Genomic DNA, 22,621 nt, shown 5'->3' on the forward strand with positions numbered 1-22,621 from the left:
CATACCTAGGCTCAGTACCCACAGACCTTGAAACACACCGTCATTCCAGTGTGCAGGGACTGGACCCCGGAAGGCCCACTGAGTGGCGACCCCCTCGGTGCTTCCTGAGCTGTCTAAGCCACCGGGACCTGAGTGCCACTTTGTGGTTTAATCAGCCAAGGGGTTCTCTCTGTGTCAGATGTGGGAGGTGGTCTGCTCATGTCACAGCTCTGGATTTTCCCTTTATGTCTCCCCAGAAATTGCAGGTGCTGCAGTGTCCGAAATTTCTGGGCCGTTCTCGACGGAGGACGTAGCCAGCAACTGTGTCCCCGCGCAGTCTTTGAGCGAGCCCATTTTGTGGATCGTGTCGTACGCACTCATGAGTGTGTGTGGAGCCATCCTCCTTGTCTTAATCGTCCTGCTGCTGCTGCCGTTCCGGTGTCAGCATCGCCCCCGGGACCCTGAGATCGTGAATGATGAGTCCTCTCTGGTCAGACATCGCTGGAAATGAAGAGCCAAGCCAGACCTCAAGCAACCGTGGACTCAGCTATTTAAAAAAAAAAAAATCACGTTTCAAGGACAGCAGCCGGGATGGACGGTGGCGCTTCCTTCCGTGCCCACCCGTCTTCAATCTCTGTTCTGCTCCCAGATGCCTTCCAGATTCACTGTCTTTTGATTCTTGATTTTTTAGCTTTCAGATCTTCCCTACTTCCAAGAAAAATGATAATGAAAAAAAAAAAAAATTCTAAACCAAAACAGAGTGGATTGGGCTGCAGGCGCTATGGGATTGGTTATGCCAGACTGTCTAGGTGTGCCACCAACATGAAACAAAACCAAGTGGTGGCTAGTCTCTTCTCTCTCCAATCTCTGGGAAAATAAGCGCACATAGTTAACTCCTCTTAGCTCACGGGAAGCTTTTTGTATTAATCACCTTTGAGGGTATTTTGTGCCAGACCTCAACCTGGGTCAAGGTCGTATAAGAAGGCTTGCAGCATGATGGCAGGAGAAGCAGCCTGGGGCCTGGGGATGTAACCGTGCTGTCCCCTTCAGAGCTGGAAAAAGAGCCACAGGCCCCTTTTGTGGGTTTCTCTGTGCTCTGAGTGGGAGCCAGAATCCACTAGGAGGTCATCGACCGATGGTCCTCACCAGCCTCTTGTGAAGAAGGAAGGCCTTTTGCCCATTGAGGTAGAGTGGGAAGGAAGCCTCCTCTTTTGTACCCAATACTTCTGTTGTGTTGTTGGTGTGAAGGTAAAAACACTACCTCTTTTGAGACTTTGCCCAGGGTCCTGTGCCTGGGTGTGGGTGCGGGCAGCTGTTCCCCTCACCCAAAAGGATTATCATCCCAACAGCCAAGACCCAACAGGTGCTGAACTGTGCATCGACCAGGAAGAGAGTTCTGTCACCGAGCTGGCCACTCACATATGCTTACTGTTGCTTAAAATTAATAAATCGTGTTTTCATGAAAAAAAAAACCCCTTCTATTTCACTAGCTTAGTTGTCTATTTTTTCAAATCTTCTCTGGAAGTAGGTTGGTTATTACCCTGTTGGGAAACAGGGAAATGGCCCGATGCCCCTATTTCTGACCAGCTGTTGCGGAAGGAAGACGCAAGATGTACAGAAGACACGAGGGAGAATCGACTAATCCCCATGCTTCGAAGCCATGTGTTTCCCTTTGCAGAACCAGCTAGGCTCAAGGATACCCATCCAATCATCTTAAATTGTTTAGCAGTTGACCTCTGTGCTTCTTCCCTTGGGGGTATTTAATCTTTGGTAACAGGTGTACAGTGGTAGCCTTATGTGGGGCAATCGCTACTTTCTGTCACTCATTGAGGCCTTTGCCAAAGAAAAGTGGAAGCCCTTACCTCGATATAGCCAGCCTTCTATGATCGATGGCATTAAGAGAAGAATTGAAAGACTATCCCTTCTCTCCTGCTTCTGTGCCAAGCTCAGTGTTCACTCTGCATTTCTTTTGGGGTAGGTTGGATATATTACAGAATTCCACCCAAAGTGCTAAGTGTCCCCTCCTGCAGAAGTGTCGTTGGTATTCACGGTAGGCTGTGTGTGGATGTTTCAGCCATCTGCTCTGCTCCCTGGGTCCCCGGGTCACGTCCATACTGAGAAATATGTGACTGTGCCAAAGAGACGTGGAGGCCACGTCGGCTTGTCATGCTGTCCTGGAAGACTCTCCAGCAGCCAGAGGAACCTTCTGTGCTGTTCTCACTGGAGAAGATTTGAGTTGCAGCTTGGAAGGAACATGACGGCATGGAACGGGAGGAGGGGGCTCTTGTATCAGGGCCCATTGTCACGCCTGCTGTCAGCTTGTTGAGGGCTCAAAATCTCAGGGTGCGTTTCAGAGGGAGAGATGTCTGGAAGTCAGATTCTCTTCTCATCCCATTGGCTTTCTCCGTGGTTCCTGTTTTGTGGGCCACTTTGCATAGGAGTGATGCCAGCACCCCTAGATTGTGCCTTCCCCTTGCTGTGAAAAATTCGAACCCCTGAAATAAAAGGAGGGAATTGCAGGTATGGCCTGGTTAGTCTTCCTGCTTATTTCTCTACACTGGCAGTTTCTGCGTCATTGTATCACGTTAGGCTTCAGGGGCGGGAATCTTGCTCCTGCCGCAGATGGACAGGCAGGGTTCTCGGAATACGCAGAAGTCACAAGCTAGGTTTCCAGGCCGAGTAGGTGAATACAGCTTGCCCATCACGCTCTCTTGTATTTCATATCAAATTTCTTTATCTTTTCCTATCGCATGTCATTGGATGTGACATTTTGATGAAAATACTGAAATTACACGAGCATAGCTTAGCAACAAGAATGAAATAGACAATTGAATGTGGGACATTTTTCTGGCATGCCATCCTGCTCAGAATTGGACTTCCAGTCGAACCCCTGTTAGTGATAACCACCTCCTCCGCTTGTGTAAATGGATGCTTGGCTTGGAAGAGGAAAGGAATTAGCAACCCTTTCAGGGTGTCATTTTCACCTTGTAATATACGCTGTGGAAAATACTGGAAGGCGGTCCTTGCCTGAAAGGTGCCACTTAGCATTAGGTTGTTACCAGAAACGTTGTCAAGTCTGATGGGAAATCGGTGCTTCTCTATAGACAATATTATTTTAGGATGCTGCTTTATTTTCGTGATAAGTTCTTTCAAAGTCTGAAATGAAATCCTGCCTTCAGTAACTGAAACCATTTATTAAAAATACCAAGAAACAAGATGGGGACCAATTCTATTTTTATTCTTGGGAACTTAAAGGAGCCACAAGTGATTGGTGTCAGCTCTCCCAGCATGTACAGTACACGATTTTGTATTTCTCCTGAACCAAAAACAAATACTTTGCACTCAAACAGATGCCCTGTGTGCGACTGCAGGGAATGTTTTTCTAGAAAACGTTCCACTTCTGAACACTGCAACGGACCTTACTTGATTCATGGTGAAACACAGAGGTTTTGATTGGAGGTAAATTTGGGGTCACTTACTGTTCAAAGTTGTAAAAGTAATTCCCAGGAAGACAGCGTTAATGACTGCAGAGCTTTGGGTAATCGACTTGGAAAAGCAATTGCGAATTGGGGATTGCATCATTTCATTTAAGAGGTGAAGAGGGATTTGATTATTTAACACGCCAGGTGCAAACTTGTTAAATTCCTCTTTCCCTGTCCCTGCTTGGTGGAGCTGCCATGCGCGGCTCAGTTCTCAGTTCTGGCCTAATGCCACTCAATATCGTAGGGAATAAATCGCTGTTCAGCTGTCTGTTCCACAAACAACAGTAATTGAGTTTCACAGACTTTATCCTGATTAGTGGAAATCAAATAATTGGGTGGAATTCCCATGCCTGTTCTCTTACACAAACTTATTAGAATTGATTAGAGAACTGTTTGGAGGGAAAACTTGCCACTAAGATTCTTTTTTTTTTTTTAGTGACCAAGCACCATAAAGTGTAAAGCTCGAGGTTTTTAATGCCAAGAAAACTCCACGCCATGCCACAGAAGTTACTGTGTACATATTTAGGGAGTTTTAAGAATTTCACATTTGAACTTAACAGCAGTTTACCACATAAATGGCAGGCTGGAAAAATACATTTTGAGAGGAATAGGGAGAATAAGAATATAATTGAAAGTATGCTAGCAACAAAGTAAGCAGAACATATTCTTTTAGAAAATGCAGTTTAGACCAGGTGCGGTGGCTCATACCTGTAATCCCAGCAGTTTGGGAGGCTGACACAGGTGGATCGCCTGAGGTCAGGAGTTAGAGACCAGCCTGGACAACATGGTGAAACCCTGTCTCTACTAAAAATACAAGAGCCAGGTGCGGTGGTGTGTGCCTGTAATCCCAGCTACTCGGGAGTCTGAGGCAGGAGAATCACTTGAACCAGGGAGGCAGAGGTGGCAGTGAGCTGAGATCGTGCCACTGCACTGCAGCCTGGGCAACAGAGCGAGACTCCATCTCAAAAAAAAGAAAGAAAATACAGTTTAATTCCAGCCATCCTCGGATTTCTTTTCCCTTTAAAGTGGCTGAATCCACTGGAGATGTGACTCACTTTGCAGAGCCACCATTTCCAAACTGAAGGAATATTCAAGCGGGAGTCATGTGTCAATGACAGCTTTCACAGAGGGAGAGACCGGGTGGCCGGGTGTTGCCCACCTGGAGCAAGGACTGGTTCTTTCAACAGATGGAGAGTACAGGATGGCTGGGGCCTGGCAAGTGCCAGAATCTGGGAAGAGGGTGGGGCAAGAAGGAGCCAGGAGCGAGGTCCCACCCTTCAGGGGGCAGTGGGCCACGGAGGTCCACACCAGCCAAGAACGTCCCCAGGATGACGTGGGTACCTCAGTTCACCCCATGTTTTTGGCACAGCCTACTTTTTAGGAATTTTCTAAAGGAACTTCTCAGGATTGATTATTTGTCAGAGGAACAGTTAGGCCAAGGGAAACTTGCTTGGTAGCCATATGTAAAACACACCTATCCTAATAAAACTAGAGAGGCCTCAAGGACCAAGCAGGACACAGGCAGGTTCAAGGTCATGCACCAGGAAGTTTGTAGGGCAGGGTCAAGTGACTGAGGCCAAAGGGAGTTGGCATCGTAACCTGTGGGGTCTGAGCATCTGGAAGGCTCCTGGTAGCAGTTACCCTGGTAGTGTCACTGAGAGGCACAGCAGCTCGGCCCTCACTGCTTCCGCCAGCTCTGCTGAGCCAGCCCAGCCCGTGCATTCGGAATGCCTGACAGCTTCCTTCTCCAGAATGTCTCCTGTCACTGACTTCCAGAAAAGGAGCTCCCTCCTGTCTCACTGGTGTCAGTGTGGGAGCCCTGCTCCCCAGGCGCCATGTCCCCGGAAGGTCCAAGCTGTCCAGAGCACACCCAGCCCCATTCAGGGTCAGTGCAGGAGGGACAAGGGAGGCTGCAGAGCAGGAACCAGGATTTTCAGATGTGGGCGGCTCCCTGGGCTGTTGCTGTCACCCCAGGGGTGGGCGAAGGCTGTTCGCCACATCTGTGGAATGTGGAAATGAGAACAAAGCCATGCTTCTTAGTGATGCCACCAAAACCTCAAGTCACTTCAGCGGCTGGAATCTATCATAGGTGTTGAGGATACGTAACTTCCACCAATATAAATATGGTATTTTCTTCCCTGCCCCTGAGCTCCTCTAGGTTTCTTATCAGATATTACATACAGAGGTCCAGTGCTTCTAAACTAAATTATACCTTGTAACTTTTACATCACACTTGCTCAAAAACCACACGGTGGGTAGCGGCTGGGCCAAGAGACATCACAAAGCTTCCTGATAAATTCGAATCCAGCCCCAGCAAGAGTGACAGGCGGGTACCTGGTCCCTGGGGTACTTGTTGGACACTACTGTGATGAGAGCAGCCATCCTGGTATCTCCACTAGCACCTCGGGAAAGAGGGTGATAGTGAAATATCTGTCTCTCCTCTGGGAATCAGGGGAGCCCTAAGAAGTGGGTATTTCTCTTTACAGATGGATAATTATTGGTATGAGGCCAACCAGATAAAGTCCAACCTGTATAGAACACACGTGTGCCTCACACATAGCCTTCTGAGTAAAATATTTTGCCAGTATAGATTTGTAATTATATAATTGTAAATGATAGAAGGAAATCGACATTATACTATGTAGATTTGTAATTATATAATTGTAAATGATAGAAGGAAATCTACATTATACTATGTAGATTTCAATGTTAGGCACAGCTGTCACTTTAGTGATATCGATAAAAGGCTAGAAACCTTGAGCGTCCTTGGCAACCTCGCCTTTGATGTCCACGTTTTTCCGTAGGATTTTCCTTATTTGGCTTGGAATAAACATGCATTTTTATTCACAAGACATGGACAGATCAGAATATGGTAAGGAAGGAAGTGTCCCCAAAGGTCAGGACTTCTTCTTTCTGTTGAGTGCTATAGATGGAGGTGATTGAAAGTTCGCTGATGTGAGTGTGGTTTTGCTAGCTACATTGTACCTATCGAAGTAAAATGTTACACAAGTCTCACATTTCTGAGATTAGCGTTCCTGAATGATATGTTAAGAAAAACATTCAAAGATTATCTCTTTTTAAGATGGAGGGAAAAAATGAACAAAGCTAATTATAATGAAAATTGCACAAAATATCATTTCTTAACAAATGTAATGCAATTTTGTGTTCTTTGTTGCTAATGGTATAAAATGAGATTTCTTTCCCTCATTTTTTAAAATTGTAGATGTAATTTCATGCATTTGTATCAGTGAGGTTTAAAATTCTGTGTAGCAATCACTCGGCATGTGATAGGGCAGAGAATGAATGAGGTTTGTCATGTCCTAGTAAAAGCTGAATTTTTATAATCTCAAATGATGTATTTTCTACTATTGCTGTTGATTTGCATTGTTAAAATTCTTAAAGTTTAACATGCTCTGTTTAGTCGCCGAAAGCGACCACTCATGTCTTCCTAAAGTTGCTGACTTTTCTGCCGTGCTGCAGTCAGTATTTCACTTCTGGCAGAAGAGCTGCAAGCTGTGTGTCCTCACACAGACGCAAAAAGTTGTGCTTTGCAAAATGTTTGTTTTGTGTTGGTTGATCTCAGATTAACATCCTTTAATACATGTTTCTTAAGTGTAACTTGTACTTTTGAAAATGCCTAAAATTATTTTATATTTCCCTTTTGGAATTTTGCTCTATTTCCAGCACGCTGGTTGATTTAAAATTGTAATAAGACCAAGAGTTGGAGTAATGGGATATTCATTTCATCTTCAAAGTGGCTTCATGGCTGCTGATTAATGTCTGAACCATTGCTGTGCCCTTCAGAACTGGAGTTTTCTAAAATAACCTTATTTTTATACTTGTAAGTTCCAGCAATTTAAGATACATACCATTGAAAGGGAGATAAAGCGTTTTTGTTTATTTGAATAAATAATACTTCCAACCTGTTGCTTTTTGGAATTTTTTGTAGGTACTTATTTCTCTTGGGTCACACTTCTGAAATCACTGTAAGTGACAGGTCTGGTGGTTTGTTACCTCCACTCCTTCCTTGTGGGTTCCTGGAAAATGTCAAGGATAAAATCAAATGGAAGGAAGGGTTCAGGCTCACTCATTAAGATGCAAAACGCTGAAGGTGGGGAGAACAAAGTGCTTTCAAATCTGGAAACCCTACAGGTGGAGAGAAAACACCTGTAGAGAAGAAATCCAAGAAGCCCATTTCAGCGGTTGTAAAGATGGGACAGGTGATTCAGCTGGGTCCTGGAGATGACCAGGACAGCAATGCCTATGCGGTCACTCCCGTGATCACCCTGCAGGGAGGTGTCATTCTCCCATTTCACAGACGAGAAGCTATATCTCTGAGTCACCCACCCAGGAAAATACAGCTAAAAAGTGGAGAGGAACCCAGCTCTGTCTCCCTCCAACGGCCCAGCTGTTTCTCTGCACCACACTCTGGCCCATCTGCCGGTTAGAACCACACTCTCAGAGCCTAACACATCATTTGTGCCAGAAAAATCCAGTTTAGTGGTTCGGTCTCTAGAGATGGGTGTGCACCAACTTGGGCACGGCAGAAGAACGTAATGAATGAAGTGAACGTCACCCATGAGCCGTGATCTAGCTGCTAAGCCAATCCTTTGCCAATAGACTGCTTTCAGTGACTACACACTTTTTATCTGACAATATCCAAGTGAGGAGGGGAAAAGAAGAATCTCCAACCAGTAGGAGGTAAAGTGATAGTTACTGGAGAAACAGAAGAGGGTACCTGCTTTCTAGCCAGAGTGAGATGCTTTGTCCTATTTTGCCATCCCTAAGCTGGAGGGCACGCAGCGGATGGCATTTTCACAAGTCTGTCACTAGGTGGTGCTGTTGTAAAGCATTGTGGTATAACGATCGCGCCTTTTTCCCCATTGTGGGTCGCTTTCGCAGGCTTTTATCAAGTTACGGGTGTGTAAGGACCCTACACACCATCAGACCTTTTTCATTCTGTTCTTTATAGAATCTGAAAAATAGGCCAGCTAGCGGTGTAGTAAATCTTAGAGGCAACCCCTAAACACACATCTCCAGCCCTGGCCCGTCCCTGGGTTTTAGACTTGGCTCTGCAAGTTCCCTCTGGAGGTGTCTGCTCGAACATCACTGGGAAGGAAACTGAGGCACAGAGAGGCGCTATGACGTCTCCAGATTCTTCCGTAAATGACATACCCAGATTCAAAACACCTGTGTGTCTGGTTACCAGACTCGTGAGCTCAATCATTATGCCATTGCCCTTTTAAGGTTAAAGATTTAAAATTATTTATGCTAAAATTAAAATGCTACAAGGAGAAAATACTGGGGAAAATATTTGTAACAAATATAAGGGCAGAAGCTGATATTTATTGAACAGCAAATTCTGGCCATGCATCCTGCCATTTCATCCTCAGAACAACCCCCAATGAGGTGTACGTGGCACTAAAAACATTTTAAAACCCAAGGTTGGAAGACAGGGCTACAGCAAGGACAGGCTCAGGGAAATCAGGAGGTCCAGGGAGGGGAGAATCTCACCCCACAGGATGAGACGCCCCAGTCCAAAGTCTCAGGCATCATCACCATGAAAAATATAAAAACAAAAAGATTTACCGTCTTTAGCATGCAGAGATCATACAGAGATAAGCCAAATGTGTTATTTTCTGTATCTGATGCTGTGATAGCCAGAGCCCTGTTGACCCTGGAGGGACTGCCTCTCTCAGGGTTGGCTAATGCCTAGATACAGTCAATGGCTCCCTTGGGAGCCTGCCTTTCAGATGCAAACCCGCCAATCCAGAGGGCACACCCATCCACCTCTTATCTGGAGCTCTCACCCTCAGGCCAAATCCACCTGCTCTCATCACCCCAGAGCCAGGGTAGCAGACACCTAGGCACAATCCCCCTGCCCAAAGCCTCTGAAATTATTCCAATTAGCCAAAGCTAAGCGTGATTACCCTGGCTCTTCCCTACTTTCCTACAGAAACCACAGCAAAGCCTCCTGCCCCACCTCTTCCACCATCCTTCGGCCTCCTGACCCACCTGGTGCTTTGCTGAGTGGCCTTGAGTGGCAGCTGTGCCTCCTGTTTCTAGGGATCTATGAATACAAAAAGCTCCTTCCTTTAAGACGGTCATTTCTGTGTCTGTGTGCCTTGTCACATCCGTTAAAACAAATCCCATGAATGTTCATTGCAGCACTGTTTACAATAGCAAAGACCTGGAATCAACCCAAATGCCCATTGATGATAGACTGGACAAGGAAAATGTGGCACATATACACCGTGGAATATTATGCAGCAATCACAAACGACGAGTTCTTGTCCTTTGTAGGGACATGGATGAACCTGGAGAACATCATTCTCAGCAAACTGACACAAGAACAGAAAATGAAACACCACATGTTCTCACTCATAGGCGAGTGTTGAACAATGAGAACACATGGACACAGGGAGGGGAGCACTACACACTGGGGTCAATTGGAGGGAATAGTGGAGGGACAGCGGGGGGTGAGGAGCTGGGGAGAGATAGCATGGGGAGAAATGGCAGATATAGGTGAAGGGGAGGAAGGCAGCAAATCACACTGCCACGTGTGTACCTATGCAACTATCTTGCATGTTCTTCACATGTACCCCAAAACTTAAATGCAATAAAAAAATGTAATTTATAAAAAAAAAATCCCAGAGAGCTTTCAAGCATCAAGAATAGAAGAATCACGTTAGAGTCCAGTAGAAAACATGCCAAGGCTGGTCAAAGTGGGAATACCAATGGCCATGGAACGGAAGCGTTCAGCCTTCTTAACGCGTGCATAATAGCTAAATAGCTGCAAATGGAACGAACACAGCTTTTAACGATTCAAAGCTGTCCAGGAGGTAAGCAATCTTCTGCTTTGCTGACTGAAAGTGTAAATTGGAAAAATAATTTCAAAGAGCCCTAAAAAATAGCCAACTCATCTTTGAATCAATACTTCTTTTAGAAATCTATCCTAAAGAGATAGAAATATTGACAACATGGGCTACAGTATAGAGGAAAAAAAAGCCATTTTCTGAATATGCTAACATTTCATTGATTTTTAAAGGGAAATATAATATATGGATATGAGAATATAGAATTTAAGAATGTGATAAGTACATGAAATTCACACTAATCTATTACCCTCCAACTGGGACTCATACATAAAGGAGATGGCTTAAGAATTTTAAAATTAATTTTATTTTGTATTCAAGTAATACACTGTAATGGATTATTTCATGTGTCAACTTGAATGCTGCATTGGGTGCCAGGATATTTGCTCAATTATTATTCTAGACGTATATATTAGCCGCCATAACAAATGCTATAGGCTGGGTGGCTTAAAAAGAAAAAGAAAAGAATTTTATTTTCTCTCCTGTTCCGGAGGCTGGAAGGTCCAGGATCCAGGTTCAGCCAGCTGCTGGTGAGGAGTCTCTTCCAGGCTTGCAGATAGCCACCTTCTTCCTGGGTCCCCACATGGCCTTTCCTTGCTGTGTGAACATGGAGATCTCCTTTTCTCATAAGGCTGCCAATCCTATTGGATGACAATCTCATTCGTATGACCTCATTTAACCTTAACTACTTGCTAAATGTCCTGTCTCTTATGCAGTGACATCAGGGGTGAGGGCCAGGGTTTTGCGGGGGCACACAATTCAGCTCATAGCAGTATGTCCGTGAGGCTGTTTTTGGATGAGATTGACATTTAAACTGGTAGAATGAATAAAGTAGATTGCTCTCCCTACGGCAGGTGGGCCTCATCCAATCACTTGAAAGCCTGAACAGAACAAAAACGCTGACCGTCTTACAAGGGAGAATTCCTCCTGCTTGACTGCTGTGAGCTGGGACGTGAGCCTTTTCCTACCTTCAGACGCAAATGGAAACATCAGCTCTTCCGGCAGCTGTTGGAAGGTAACTTACACCACGGGTTCTCCTCAGTTCCAGCTTGCCGACTGCAGATACTGGGATTTCTTAGCCTTCATAATCATGGAAGCCAATTACTGTGTATCAGTCTTTCTAGATATAGACAGGCAGACAGATGATAGATAGATAGACATTCTGCTTCATCTTATGTATGTTCTGTTCCTGTTTCTCTGGAGAAACATGGATAACACATACAGTTACATCATTACTAAACATTAAATAGTTTCGAGAGGCTTATCATGAGGTATCTGCTGCCTCACTTCTGCCCACCTCCAGGACCTACTCTGCAGTGGTAGCTTCTTCCAGACCAGACCAAATCTTCTGTTTGCCCTGATGGTTGCCTGCATATTTCTTTTCTTTTCTTTTTTTTTTTTTTGAGACAGAGTCTCACTCTGTTGCCAGGTGCCAGGCTGGAGTGCAGTGGCACAGTCTCGGCTCACCGCAACCTCTGCCTCCCAGGTTCAAGCAATTCTCCTGCCTCAGCCTCCCGAGTAGCTGGGATTACAGGCATGCACCACCGTGCCCAGCTAATTTTTGTATTTTTAAGTAGAGACGGGGTTTCACCATGTTGGCCAGGATGGTCTCTATCTCTTGACCTGGTGATCCGCCCGCCTCGGCCTCCCAAAGTGCTGGGATTACAGACTTGAGCCACCGCGCCCGGCCTGCATACTTCTAAATTATATGTCCGTGCTCTGTTTGCTATCTGGTCAGCCAATAACATTGATTCCATTGATTTAGTAATTGCCAATTTGAGCATTTTCTAAGTTCCTACATTTCTTAGGGCCATTGCCAGACTCTCCTGATCCTATCTATGTGTCTGTTTTTGCCTCCGTGCCTGAAGTTTTTGTTGCTAGTGTTTATTAATGTGATTTTTAATGTGTAGCTGGGCAGTCTCTCCCAGTTAATCATCTTACATGATATTATCTCAAATGTGTTCATCTAGATATCCTTTAGAAATACTGAACAACTTTTTGGCTGGGCATGGTGGCTCAAGAGGTTAGGAGTTCAAAACCAGTCTGGCCAACATGGTGAAACCCTGATCTACTAAAATACAAAAACTTAACTGGGTGTGGTGGTGCTCACCTGTAGTCCCTGCTACTTGGGAGATTAAGGCAGGGGAATCACTTAAACTCAGAAGGTGGAGGTTGCAGTGAGCCAAGATTGCACCACTGCACTCCAGCCTGGGTGACAGAGCGAGACTCCACCTCAGAAAAAAAAAAAAGAAAGAAAGAAAGAAAAGGAAAAAAATACTGAACAATTTTTTTTAAGTTCTGGGGTACATGTGCAGAACATGCAGGCTTGTTACATAGGCACACACGTGCCATGGTGGTTTGCTGCATCCATCCCCCATCATCCTCATTTGGTATTTCTCCTAATGCTATCCCTCCCCAATTCCCTACCCCATGCTACCTCTCCCCTAGCACCCCAACCCCCTGACAGGCCCCAGTGTGTGATGTTCCCCTCCCTATGTCCCTGTGTTCTCATTGTTCAACACCCACTAATGTGTGAGAACATGTGGTGTTTGGTTTTCTGTTCTTGTGTTGGTTTGCTGAGAATGATGGTTTCCAGCTTCATCCATGTCTCTGCAAAGGACCTGAACTCATCCTCTTTATGGCTGCATAGTATTCCATGGTGTATATGTGCCACATTTTCTTTATCCGGTCTATGCTTGATGGGCATTTGGGTTGGTTCCAGGCCTTTTCTATTGTAAACAGTGCTGCAGTGAACATACATCTGCATGTGTCTTTATAACAGAATGATTTATAATCCTTTGTATTGCGGAGACCAGCTCCCAATATATCAATATGGATTCAAGATCTCTCAAAGTGATCCAGTGGTTGCTGAAAAAGAAAGAAAAGACAAAGAAACAGTTTCCTTCAAAGCTGGGTTCAGGGGAGACACCACATAAAGCTGCTCTGTGGATATCTAACATTCCCCTGAAAACCTCAGTTTTTTATTAGGCTCTTTCAGTAGGGAAGGTGAGTGAGGTCGCACAAAGTTTCAGTGATAATTATACAAAAAGAAACATAAGCAAAAACTGTTGACCAAAGATCACAATATAGTGTTGTGAAAGCATAATCATGTGGAAGTTACTTTCTGTGTGTTAGCTAAAAACCATACACCTTAGCAAGAATAGAGTTAAACATAAACTTATAACTATTAGCAAGAAACACATTGAGCTCCCAGCTGAAGGGAGGCAGGATCTGACACAGGGCAACGAGCCTGATCACAAAACTGCAAGAGCAGGGAGACCCCCATGCAGGCAGGGAGGAGCAGTGGGAGAAGAAAGACTTTTACATCCTTATCTCAACCACAGAGGTTTCCCTCCAAGCAGACGCCCCTCATGCATCTGTTTATAGGCTCTCCATAAGGGTCGCATTCCCTTTCCAGGGCTATGATCAATATGCCTTTCCTGGGAAGGGAATCTGGGTAATGATCCTCTCCATTACACATCTGTTTATAGGCTCTCTGCAACAAGAAGCTTATTACATGCTGTCATCTCTCTCCGGCAGTCAGACTATGTGGTGTGTCTTTTACAGGGTTCCTGTTTTATAAGAACAGCTCAGCAGGGCCAAAGTTACCAGTTACATTTTAACTTTTTACGCTATTCTTTGTGTCCCCAAATATGATTAGTACAGAGCATAACAAGTACAGCAAAGCAAACAACTCCTCTTAGGCGACCTGAGCTTAAGATAGCACAATAAACGAAATGTCAACCACAGTTTTTTCTTGAAATCTCAAATGTCTCAGATTTTCCAATCCTTCCAGAGGCTTGGAGTTGCTTGGTTACCACCGAGGGGTCTGGCACGTTCCAAGCACTTTGGGCATATGCCCAGTCATGGGATTGCTGAGTCAAATGGAATTTCTATTTCTAAGGCCTTGAGGAATCGCCACACTGTCTTCCACAAATGGTTGAACTAATTTACACTCCCACTAACAGTGTAAAAGTGTTCCCATTTCTCCACATCCTTTTCAGCATCTGTTGTCTCCTGATGTTTTAATGATCACCATTCTGACTGGCGTGAGATGGTATCTCAATGTGGTTTTGATTTGCATTTCTCTAATGACCAGTGATGATGAGCTTTTTTGCCTGTTTGGTGGCTACATACATGTCTTCTTTTGAGAAGTGTCTGTTCCTATCCTTTGCCCACTTTTGATGAGTTGTTTTTTTCTTGTAAATTTAAGTTATTTGTAGATTCTGGATTAGTCCTTTGTCAAATAAATAGATTGCAACAATTTTTTACCATTCTGTTAGTTGCCAGTTCACTCTAATTATAATTTCTTTTGCTGTGTAGAAGCTCTTAAGTTTAATTAGATCTCATTTGTCTATTTTGGCTTTGTTACCATTGCTTTTGGTGTTTTAGTCGTGAAGTCCTTGCCTATGCCTATGTCCTGAATGGTATTGCTTAGATTTTCTTCTAGGGTTTTTATCGTGTTAGGTCTTATTTTTAAATCTTTAATCCATCTGGAGTTAACTTATATATGGTGTAAGGAAGGGATCCAGTTTCAGCTTTCTGCATATGGCTAGCCAATTTTCCCAACAACATATATAAAATAGGAAATCCTTTCCCCATTGCTTGTTTTTGTCAGATTTGTCAAAGATCAGATGGTTGTAGATGTGTAGTGTCACTTCTGAGGCCTCTTTTCTGTTCCATTGGTCTGTGTCTCTGTTTTGGTACTAGTACCATGCTGTTTTGATTACTGTAGTCTTGTAGTATAGTTTGAAGTCAGGTAGCATGATGCCTCCAGCTTTTTTATTTTTTATTTTTATTTTTTGCTTAGGATTGTCTTGGCTATGCAGGCTATTTTTTGATTTCATATGAAGTTTAATGTGGTTTTTCTCCCAACTCTGTGAAGAAAGTCAATGGTAGGTTGATGGGGATAGCATTGAATCTATAAATCACTTTGGACAGTATGGCCATTTTTATGATACTGATCTTTCTCACCAGGAGCATGTAATGTTTCCCCATCTGTTGGTGTCCTCTCTTATTTCCTTGAGCAGTGGTTCATAGTTCTCCTTGAAGAGGTCCTTCACATCCATTGTTAGTTGTGTTCCTAGGTATTTTATTCTCTTTGTTGTAGTTGAAAATGGGAATTCACTCATGATCTGGCTCTCTGTTATTGGTGTATAGAAATGCATGTAATTTTTGCACATTGATTTTGTATCCTGAGACTTGGCTGAAGTTGTTATCAGCTTAAGAAGATTACGAACTGAGATGATGGGGTCTTCTAAATATACAATCATGTCATCTGCAGACAATTTGACTTCCTCTTTTCCTAATTGAATACTCTTTATTTCTTTCTCTTGCCTGAATTCCCTGGCCAGAACTTCCAATACTATGTTGAATAGGAATGGTGAGAGAGGGCATCCTTGTCTTCTACCAGTTTTCAAAGGAAGTGCCTCCAGTTTTTGCCTGTTCATTATGATACTGGCTGTGGTTTTTGTCATGAATAGTTCTTATTATTTTGAGATACGTTCCATCAATACCTAGTTTATTGAAAGTTTTTAGCATAAAGGGCTGTTGAATTTTGTCAAAGGCCTTCTCTGCATCTATTGAGATAATCATGTGGTTTCTGTCTTTGGTTCTGTTTATGTGATGGATTATGTTTATAGATTTGCATATGTTGAACCAGCCTTGCATCCCTGGGATGAAGCTGACTTGATTGTGATGGATAAGCTTTTTGATGTGCTGTTGGATTTGGTTTGCCAGTGTTCATTGAAGATTTTCTCATCATTGTTCATCATGGATATTGGTCTGAAATTTTCTTTTTCAGTTGTGTCTCTGCCAGGTTTTGGTATCAGGATGATGTTGATCTCATAAAATGAGTTAGGAAGGATTCCCTCTTTTTGTATTGTTTGCATTAGTTTCAGAAGGAATGCTACCAGCTCATTTTTGTATCTCTGGTAGAATTTGGCTGTGAACCTGTCTGGTCCTGGACTTTTTTTGGTTGGTAGGCTACTAATTGCTGCCTCAATTTCAGACCTTGTTATTGGTCTGTTCAGGGATTCAACTTCTTCCTGGTTTAGTCTTGGGAGAGTATTATTTATTCATTTCTTCCAGATTTGCTGGTTTATTTGCATAGTGGTGTTTATAATAATCTCTGACAGTGGTTTGTATTTCTGTGGGATCAGTAGTGATATCCCCTTTATCATTTTTTATTGCACCTATTTGATTCTTCTCTCTCTTCTTCTTTACTAGTCTGGCTAGCAGTCTACTGTTTTGTTGATCTTTTCAAAAAACCAGCTCCTGGGTTTATTGATTTTTTGAAGGGTTTTTGTGTCTCTCTCTTTTTCAGTTCTGCTCTGATCTTAGTTATTTCTTGTCTTCTCCTAGCTTTTGAATTTGTTTGATCTTGCCCTTCTAGTTCTTTTAATTAGGACATTAGGGTATCAATTTTAGATCTTTCCTCACTTCTCATGTGGGCATTTATTGCTATAAATTTCCCTCTGGACACTGCTTTAAATGTGTCCCAGTGATTCTGGTACGTTGTGTCTTCATTCTCACTGGTTTTGAAGAACATCTTTATTTCTGCCTTCATTTCATGATTTTTCCAGCAGTTATTCATGAGCAGGTTGTTTAGTTTCCATGTAGTTGTGCAGTTTTGAGTGAGTTTCTTAATCCTGAGTTCTAATTTGATTGCACTGTGGTCTGAGAGACTGTTTGTTATGATTTCTGTTCTTTTGCATTTGCTGAGGAGTGATTGACTTCCAATTATGTGGTCAATTTTAGAGTAAAGTGCAATGTGGTGCTGAGAAGAATGTATATTATGTTGATTTCACATGGAGAGTTCTGTAGATGTCTACCAGGTCTGCTTGGTCCAGTTCTGAGTTCAAGTCCTGGATATCTTTGTTAATTTTCTGTCTTGTTGATTTGTCTAATATTGACAGTGGGGTGTTAAAGTTTCCCACTATTATTGTTGCAGAGTCTAAGTCTCTTTGCAGGTCATTAAGAACTTGCTTTATGTATCCAGGTGCTCTTGTATTGGGTGCATATATATTTAGGATTTGTAGCTCTTCTTGTTGCATTGATCCCTTTACCATTATGTAATGCCCTTCTTTGTCTCTTTTGATCTTTGTTTGTTTAAAGACTAGGATTGCAACCCCTACTTTTTTTTTCTCTCTCTCTCTCTCCATTTGCTTGGTAAATCTTCCTCCATCCCTTTACTTTGAGCCTATGTGTATCTTTGTACATGAGATGGGTTTCCGGAATACAGAACACCAATGGGTCTTGACTCTTTATCCAATTTGCTAGTCTGTGTCTTTTGATTGGGCATTTAGCTCATTTACATTTAAGGTTAATATTGTTATGTGCAAATCCGATCCTGCCATTTTGATGCTAGCTGGTTGTTTTGCCCATTAGTTAATGCAGTTTCTTCATAGTGTCGATGGTCTTTACACTTTGGTGTGTTTTTGCAGTGGCTGGTACTGGTTGTTCCTTTCCATGTTTAGTGCTTCCTTCAGGGGCTCTTGTAAGGCAGGCCTGGTGGTGACAAAGTTTCTCAGCAGTTGCATGCCTGTAAAGGATTTTATTTCTCCTTCACTTTTGAAGCTTAGTTTGGCTGGATATGAAATTCTGGGTTGAGAATTCCTTTTTTTTTTTTTTTTTAAGGATGTTGAATATTGGCCCCACTCTTTTCTGGCTTATAGGGTTTCTGCAGACAGATCTGCTGTGAGTCTGATGGGCTTCCCTTTGTGGGTAACCCGACCTTTTTCTCTGCCATTAGCATTTTTTCCTTCACTTCAACCCTAGTGAATCTGAGGATTACATGCCTTGGGGGTTGCTCTTCTCAAGGAATGTCTCTGTGGTGTTCTCTGTATTTCCTGAATTTGAATGTTGGCCTGCTTTTCTAGGTTGGGAAAGTTCTCCTGGATAATATCCTGAAGAGTGTTTTCCGACCTGGTTTCATTCTCCCTGTCACATTCAGGTATACCAATCAGACATAGATTTCATCTTTTCACATTATCTCATATTTCTTGGAGGCTTTGTTCATTTCTTTTCACTCTTTTTTCTCTAATCTTGCCTTCTCATTATCTTTCATTGAGTTGCTCTTCAATCTCTGATAGCCTTTCTTCCATTTGATCAAATTAGCCATTGAAACTTGTGTATGTTTCATGAAGTTCTCATGCTGTGTTTTTCAGCTCCATCAAGTCATTTATGTTCTTCTCTATGCTGGTTATTCTAGCTAGCATAACCTTTTTCAAGGTTCTTAGCTTCCTTGCATTGGGTTAGAAGATATTTCTTTAGCTCAGAGAAGTTTATTATTCCCCACTTTCTGAAGCCTGCTTCCATCAATTTGTCAAACCCATTCTCCATCCGGTTTTGTTCCCTTGCTGGTGAGGAATTTTGATCCTTTGGAGGAGAAGAGGTATTCTGGTTTTTGGCAATTTCAGCCTTTCTGTGCTGGTTTCTTCCCATCTTCCTGGATTTATCTACCTTTGGTCTTTGAAGTTGACTTTTGGATGGGGTCTCTGAACAAATGTCCTTTTTGTTGATGTTGAAGCTATTTCTTTCTGTTTTTTAGTTTGCCTTCTAACAGGGCAGCCCTTTGCTGCAGGTCTGCTGGAGTTTGCTGGATGTCCACTCCAGACCCTGCTTGCCTAGGAATCACACATCGGGGCTGCAGAACAGCAAAGACTGCTGCCTGTTCCTTGCTCTAGTAGCTTCGTTCTGCTACTAGAGGGCACCTGCCAGATGTCAGCCAGAGCCCTCCTCTCTCCTGTATGAGGTGCCTCCCAGTCAGGATAGACAGGGGTCAGGGAGCCACTTGAGGAGGCAGTCTGTCCCTTGTCAGAGCTCAAGTGCTGTGCTGGGAGATCCATTGCTCCCATCAGAGCTGCTGGGCAGGGACATTTAAGTCTGCTGAAGTGGAACACACAACCGTCCCTTTTCCCAGTTGCTCTGTCTCAGGAAGATGGGGGCTTTGTTTATAAGTCCCTGATGGGCTGCTGCATTTTTTCAGAGATGCCCTGCCCAGCTTGAAAGGAGTCTACTCACAGTCCACCTGCAGAGAGGCCTTGCTGAGCTCCTGTGGGCACCGCCCAGTTGCCTTGTAAATTTCCTGGCAACTTTGTTTACACAGGCAAGGTTAAAACTGCCTACCTGAGCCTCAGGAATCGTAGACGCCCTCCCCCACTGAGCTCAAACATTCCAGGTCGAGCTCAGACTGCTGTGCTGGCTGTGAGAATTTCAAGCCAGTGGGTCTTAGTTTTCCAGTCTTTGAGGGGGTGGGACCTGCCAAGCCAGATCACTTGGCTCCCTGGCTTCAGCCCCCTTTTTTTCAGGGGAATGAGTGGTCCTGTCTCCTGAGCATTCCAGGCACCACTAGGGTATGAGAGAAAAAGAAAAAAAAACTGCTACTGCTAAAACAGGCACTCAGTTTTGTGCTGGAAACCCAGGGCACTAGTGTTGTAGGCACCAGAGGGAATCTCCCAGTCTGCAGGTTGTGAAGACCATGGGAAAACACAGTATCTGAGCCCAAGTGTCAGGAAAAGTCCCTAATAGCTTCCCTTTGCTAGGAGAGCGAGTTCTCCAGCCCCTTGTGCTGCCAGGGCGAGGGGATGCCACACCCTGCTTCGGTGTTGCCCTCCTTGGGCTACACCCACTGTCAAGCCAGTCCCAGTGAGATGAACCTGGTACCTCGGTTGGAAACGTGGAGATCACCTGCCTTCTGGCTTGCTCTCGCTGGGAACTGCAGACCGGATCAGTTCCTATTCAGCCATTTCTAATCCTGAACAACTTTCTTTAAATTCTCCTGTTGAGATCTGTTTTGGAGTTTCACTAAATTTATAAATGAATTTAGAGAGAATTCACATCTTCACAATACTGAGCCTTCTAATTCAAAAGAATGGTATACCTCCATGTTTAAGTCATTATATGTCCCTCAGTAGAGTTTATTTTATGTGGCTCCAGCCTATTTCTTGAAACCTTAATTCCCGAGGATCTGGAATGTCCTGTTGTCATGAATGGGAGGTGTCCTTACATATTAGGCGTATGTTAGCTGTGTGACCTTAGCTAATTACTTAACCTCTCCTGCTTCAATTTCTCGGCTGTGAAATGGGATGAACATAAGTACTGCATCACAGTCTTGGTATACTAATTAGCTGAGCTAATTTGGTAAAATACTTGTGTTTGTCATATAGACACATCACGTGTAATGGTTAATTTTTTAAAAAATAGAGAGATTATAATTGGCAATTTTTTTTTCCAGTTTGTTATGTCTTTTGACTTTGCCTGTGTTTGGTTTTTTGTTTTGGCTTTTGAAAAACCTGTATGCATATACACATCCCAATTTGCTAAACATGTTTTAATCAGGACAATGAATTTGGGTCCACTGGAAAGGGCTGCCCAACTCCAAGTTTCTAAAGGAACCCTTTCCTGTTTTCTTTTAGTATATTTACAACTTGATTTTTGACACTTTAATCTGTTTAGAATATATGCTCATGCAAGATGTGAGGTACGATTTTATTCAACTGTTGGATTGTTTACCCTGTTGGATGGTTTACCCTGTTGTCATTAAGTAATTCATCCTTTCTGTTGGTTTGACATGAAACTTTATCACACACTTAATTGTTGTGTGTGTTTGGGCTTCTTTGTTGACTTTCTTTTCCCACTTCTCTTCCACGTGTCTGTCAGTCACTTACCGGTACTATGCTGTTTATAGTTTAAAAGTTAATATAAGCCATCTTAGCTACTTCATTTGTAGTACTCTTCTATTTCAAAATGTTCATGAATATTTTAATTTTTTCATATGAGCATTTAAATCAGCTGTTATAATGCTCCCCTAACAAATGTTTGTTGTAATTTTATTGGGATCACATACATTTATAATTTAACTTAGGGAGACTCAACATCTTTCTGATGTTGAATTATCCTGTCTAAAAAGGGGAAGTGTGTTTCCATTTGTTAGTTTTTCCCTTTATGTTTCTTAAGAGCATTTTAAAGTTTTCTTGATTGCTGTCTTGCCAATTTCTTGTTAAATTTATCTGTAGGTATTGATCTTTTTGGTTATTATTGCAAATGAGGCCTTTTCTTCCATGAAACCTCCTAACTGGTTGTTGTTTGTAAATATGAAAACTGGTCATTTCTATATATTAATTCTTATTATGCTTTCTTAGCAAATTATTTTGTTTGAGATTTTTCAGGTGTTTTGGCGTGTCCAGTTATACAATTGCATCATGTGCAAATACCCACCATATTTCTTCATTCTGCCTAATTTTAAGCCCATATTTTCTTTCTCCTGTCTAGTTATGTTGCCCAGCACCTCTAGCATTGTGTTTAATAGTAACGGGCATTTTTATTTCATTCCTAGCTTTTTAAACTGATGCAAGTGGCTGAGAGATATATAACTTACTATGTTGAGGAAATGTCCATTTATTTCTATTTCATTGAGGAAATGTCCATTTATTTCTATTTCATTGAGGAAATATCCATTTATTTCTATTTCATTGAGGAAATATCCATGTATTTCTATTTTATTGAGGAAATATCCATTTATTTCTATTTCATTGAGGAAATATCCATTTATTTCTATTTCATTGAGGAAATATCCATGTATTTCTATTTTATTGAGGAAATATCCATTTATTTCTATTTCATTGAGGAAATATCCATTTATTTCTATTTCATTGAGGAAATATCCATGTATTTCTATTTTATTGAGGAAATACCCATTTATTTCTATTTTGTTGAGGAAATACCCATTTATTTCTATTTTGTTGAGGAAATATCCATTTATTTCTATTTTATTGAGGAAATACCCATTTATTTCTATTTTGTTGAGGAAATATCCATTTATTTCTATTTTACTGAGGAAATATCCATTTATTTCTATTTTATTGAGGAAATGTCCATTTATTTCTATTTTGTTGAGGAAATACCCATTTATTTCTATTTTGTTGAGGAAATATCCATTTATTTCTATTTTATTGAGGAAATATCCATTTATTTCTATTTTACTGAGGAAATATCCATTTATTTCTATTTTGTTGAGGAAATATCCATTTATTTCTATTTTGTTGAGGAAATATCCATTTATTTCTATTTTGTTGAGGAAATATCCATTTATTTCTATTTTATTGAGGAAATATCCATTTATTTCTATTTTGTTGAGGAAATATCCATTTATTTCTATTTTGTTGAGAATTTTATTAAAAAGTTTACAATTTTGTTAGATGTCTTTCATCATCTATGGAGGATATATGATTTATTGACTAGATTTAAGAACATGGTGAATTATATTATTAGATATCCTAATAT

At 42.2% G+C, this 22,621-nt stretch overlaps 1 protein-coding gene across 2 annotated transcripts in view; it reads left to right on the plus strand.

The window, feature by feature from the left end:
* The window catches only part of BACE2 (beta-secretase 2), a 104,669-nt gene extending 103,218 nt beyond the window's left edge, over window positions 1–1,451 (plus strand). For both annotated transcript variants that reach the window (XM_035283289.3, XM_035283290.3), the window contains one exon: window positions 237–1,451. In XM_035283289.3, coding sequence (XP_035139180.3) covers window positions 237–490 — 254 coding nt within the window. In that variant the 3' untranslated portion in view covers window positions 491–1,451. The remainder of the gene's footprint in view (window positions 1–236) is intronic.
* The last annotated feature ends 21,170 nt before the right edge of the window (window positions 1,452–22,621 follow it).

This window comes from Callithrix jacchus, chromosome 21 (genome assembly GCF_049354715.1).
Source record: "Callithrix jacchus isolate 240 chromosome 21, calJac240_pri, whole genome shotgun sequence".
Classification (NCBI taxonomy): domain Eukaryota; kingdom Metazoa; phylum Chordata; class Mammalia; order Primates; family Cebidae; genus Callithrix; species Callithrix jacchus.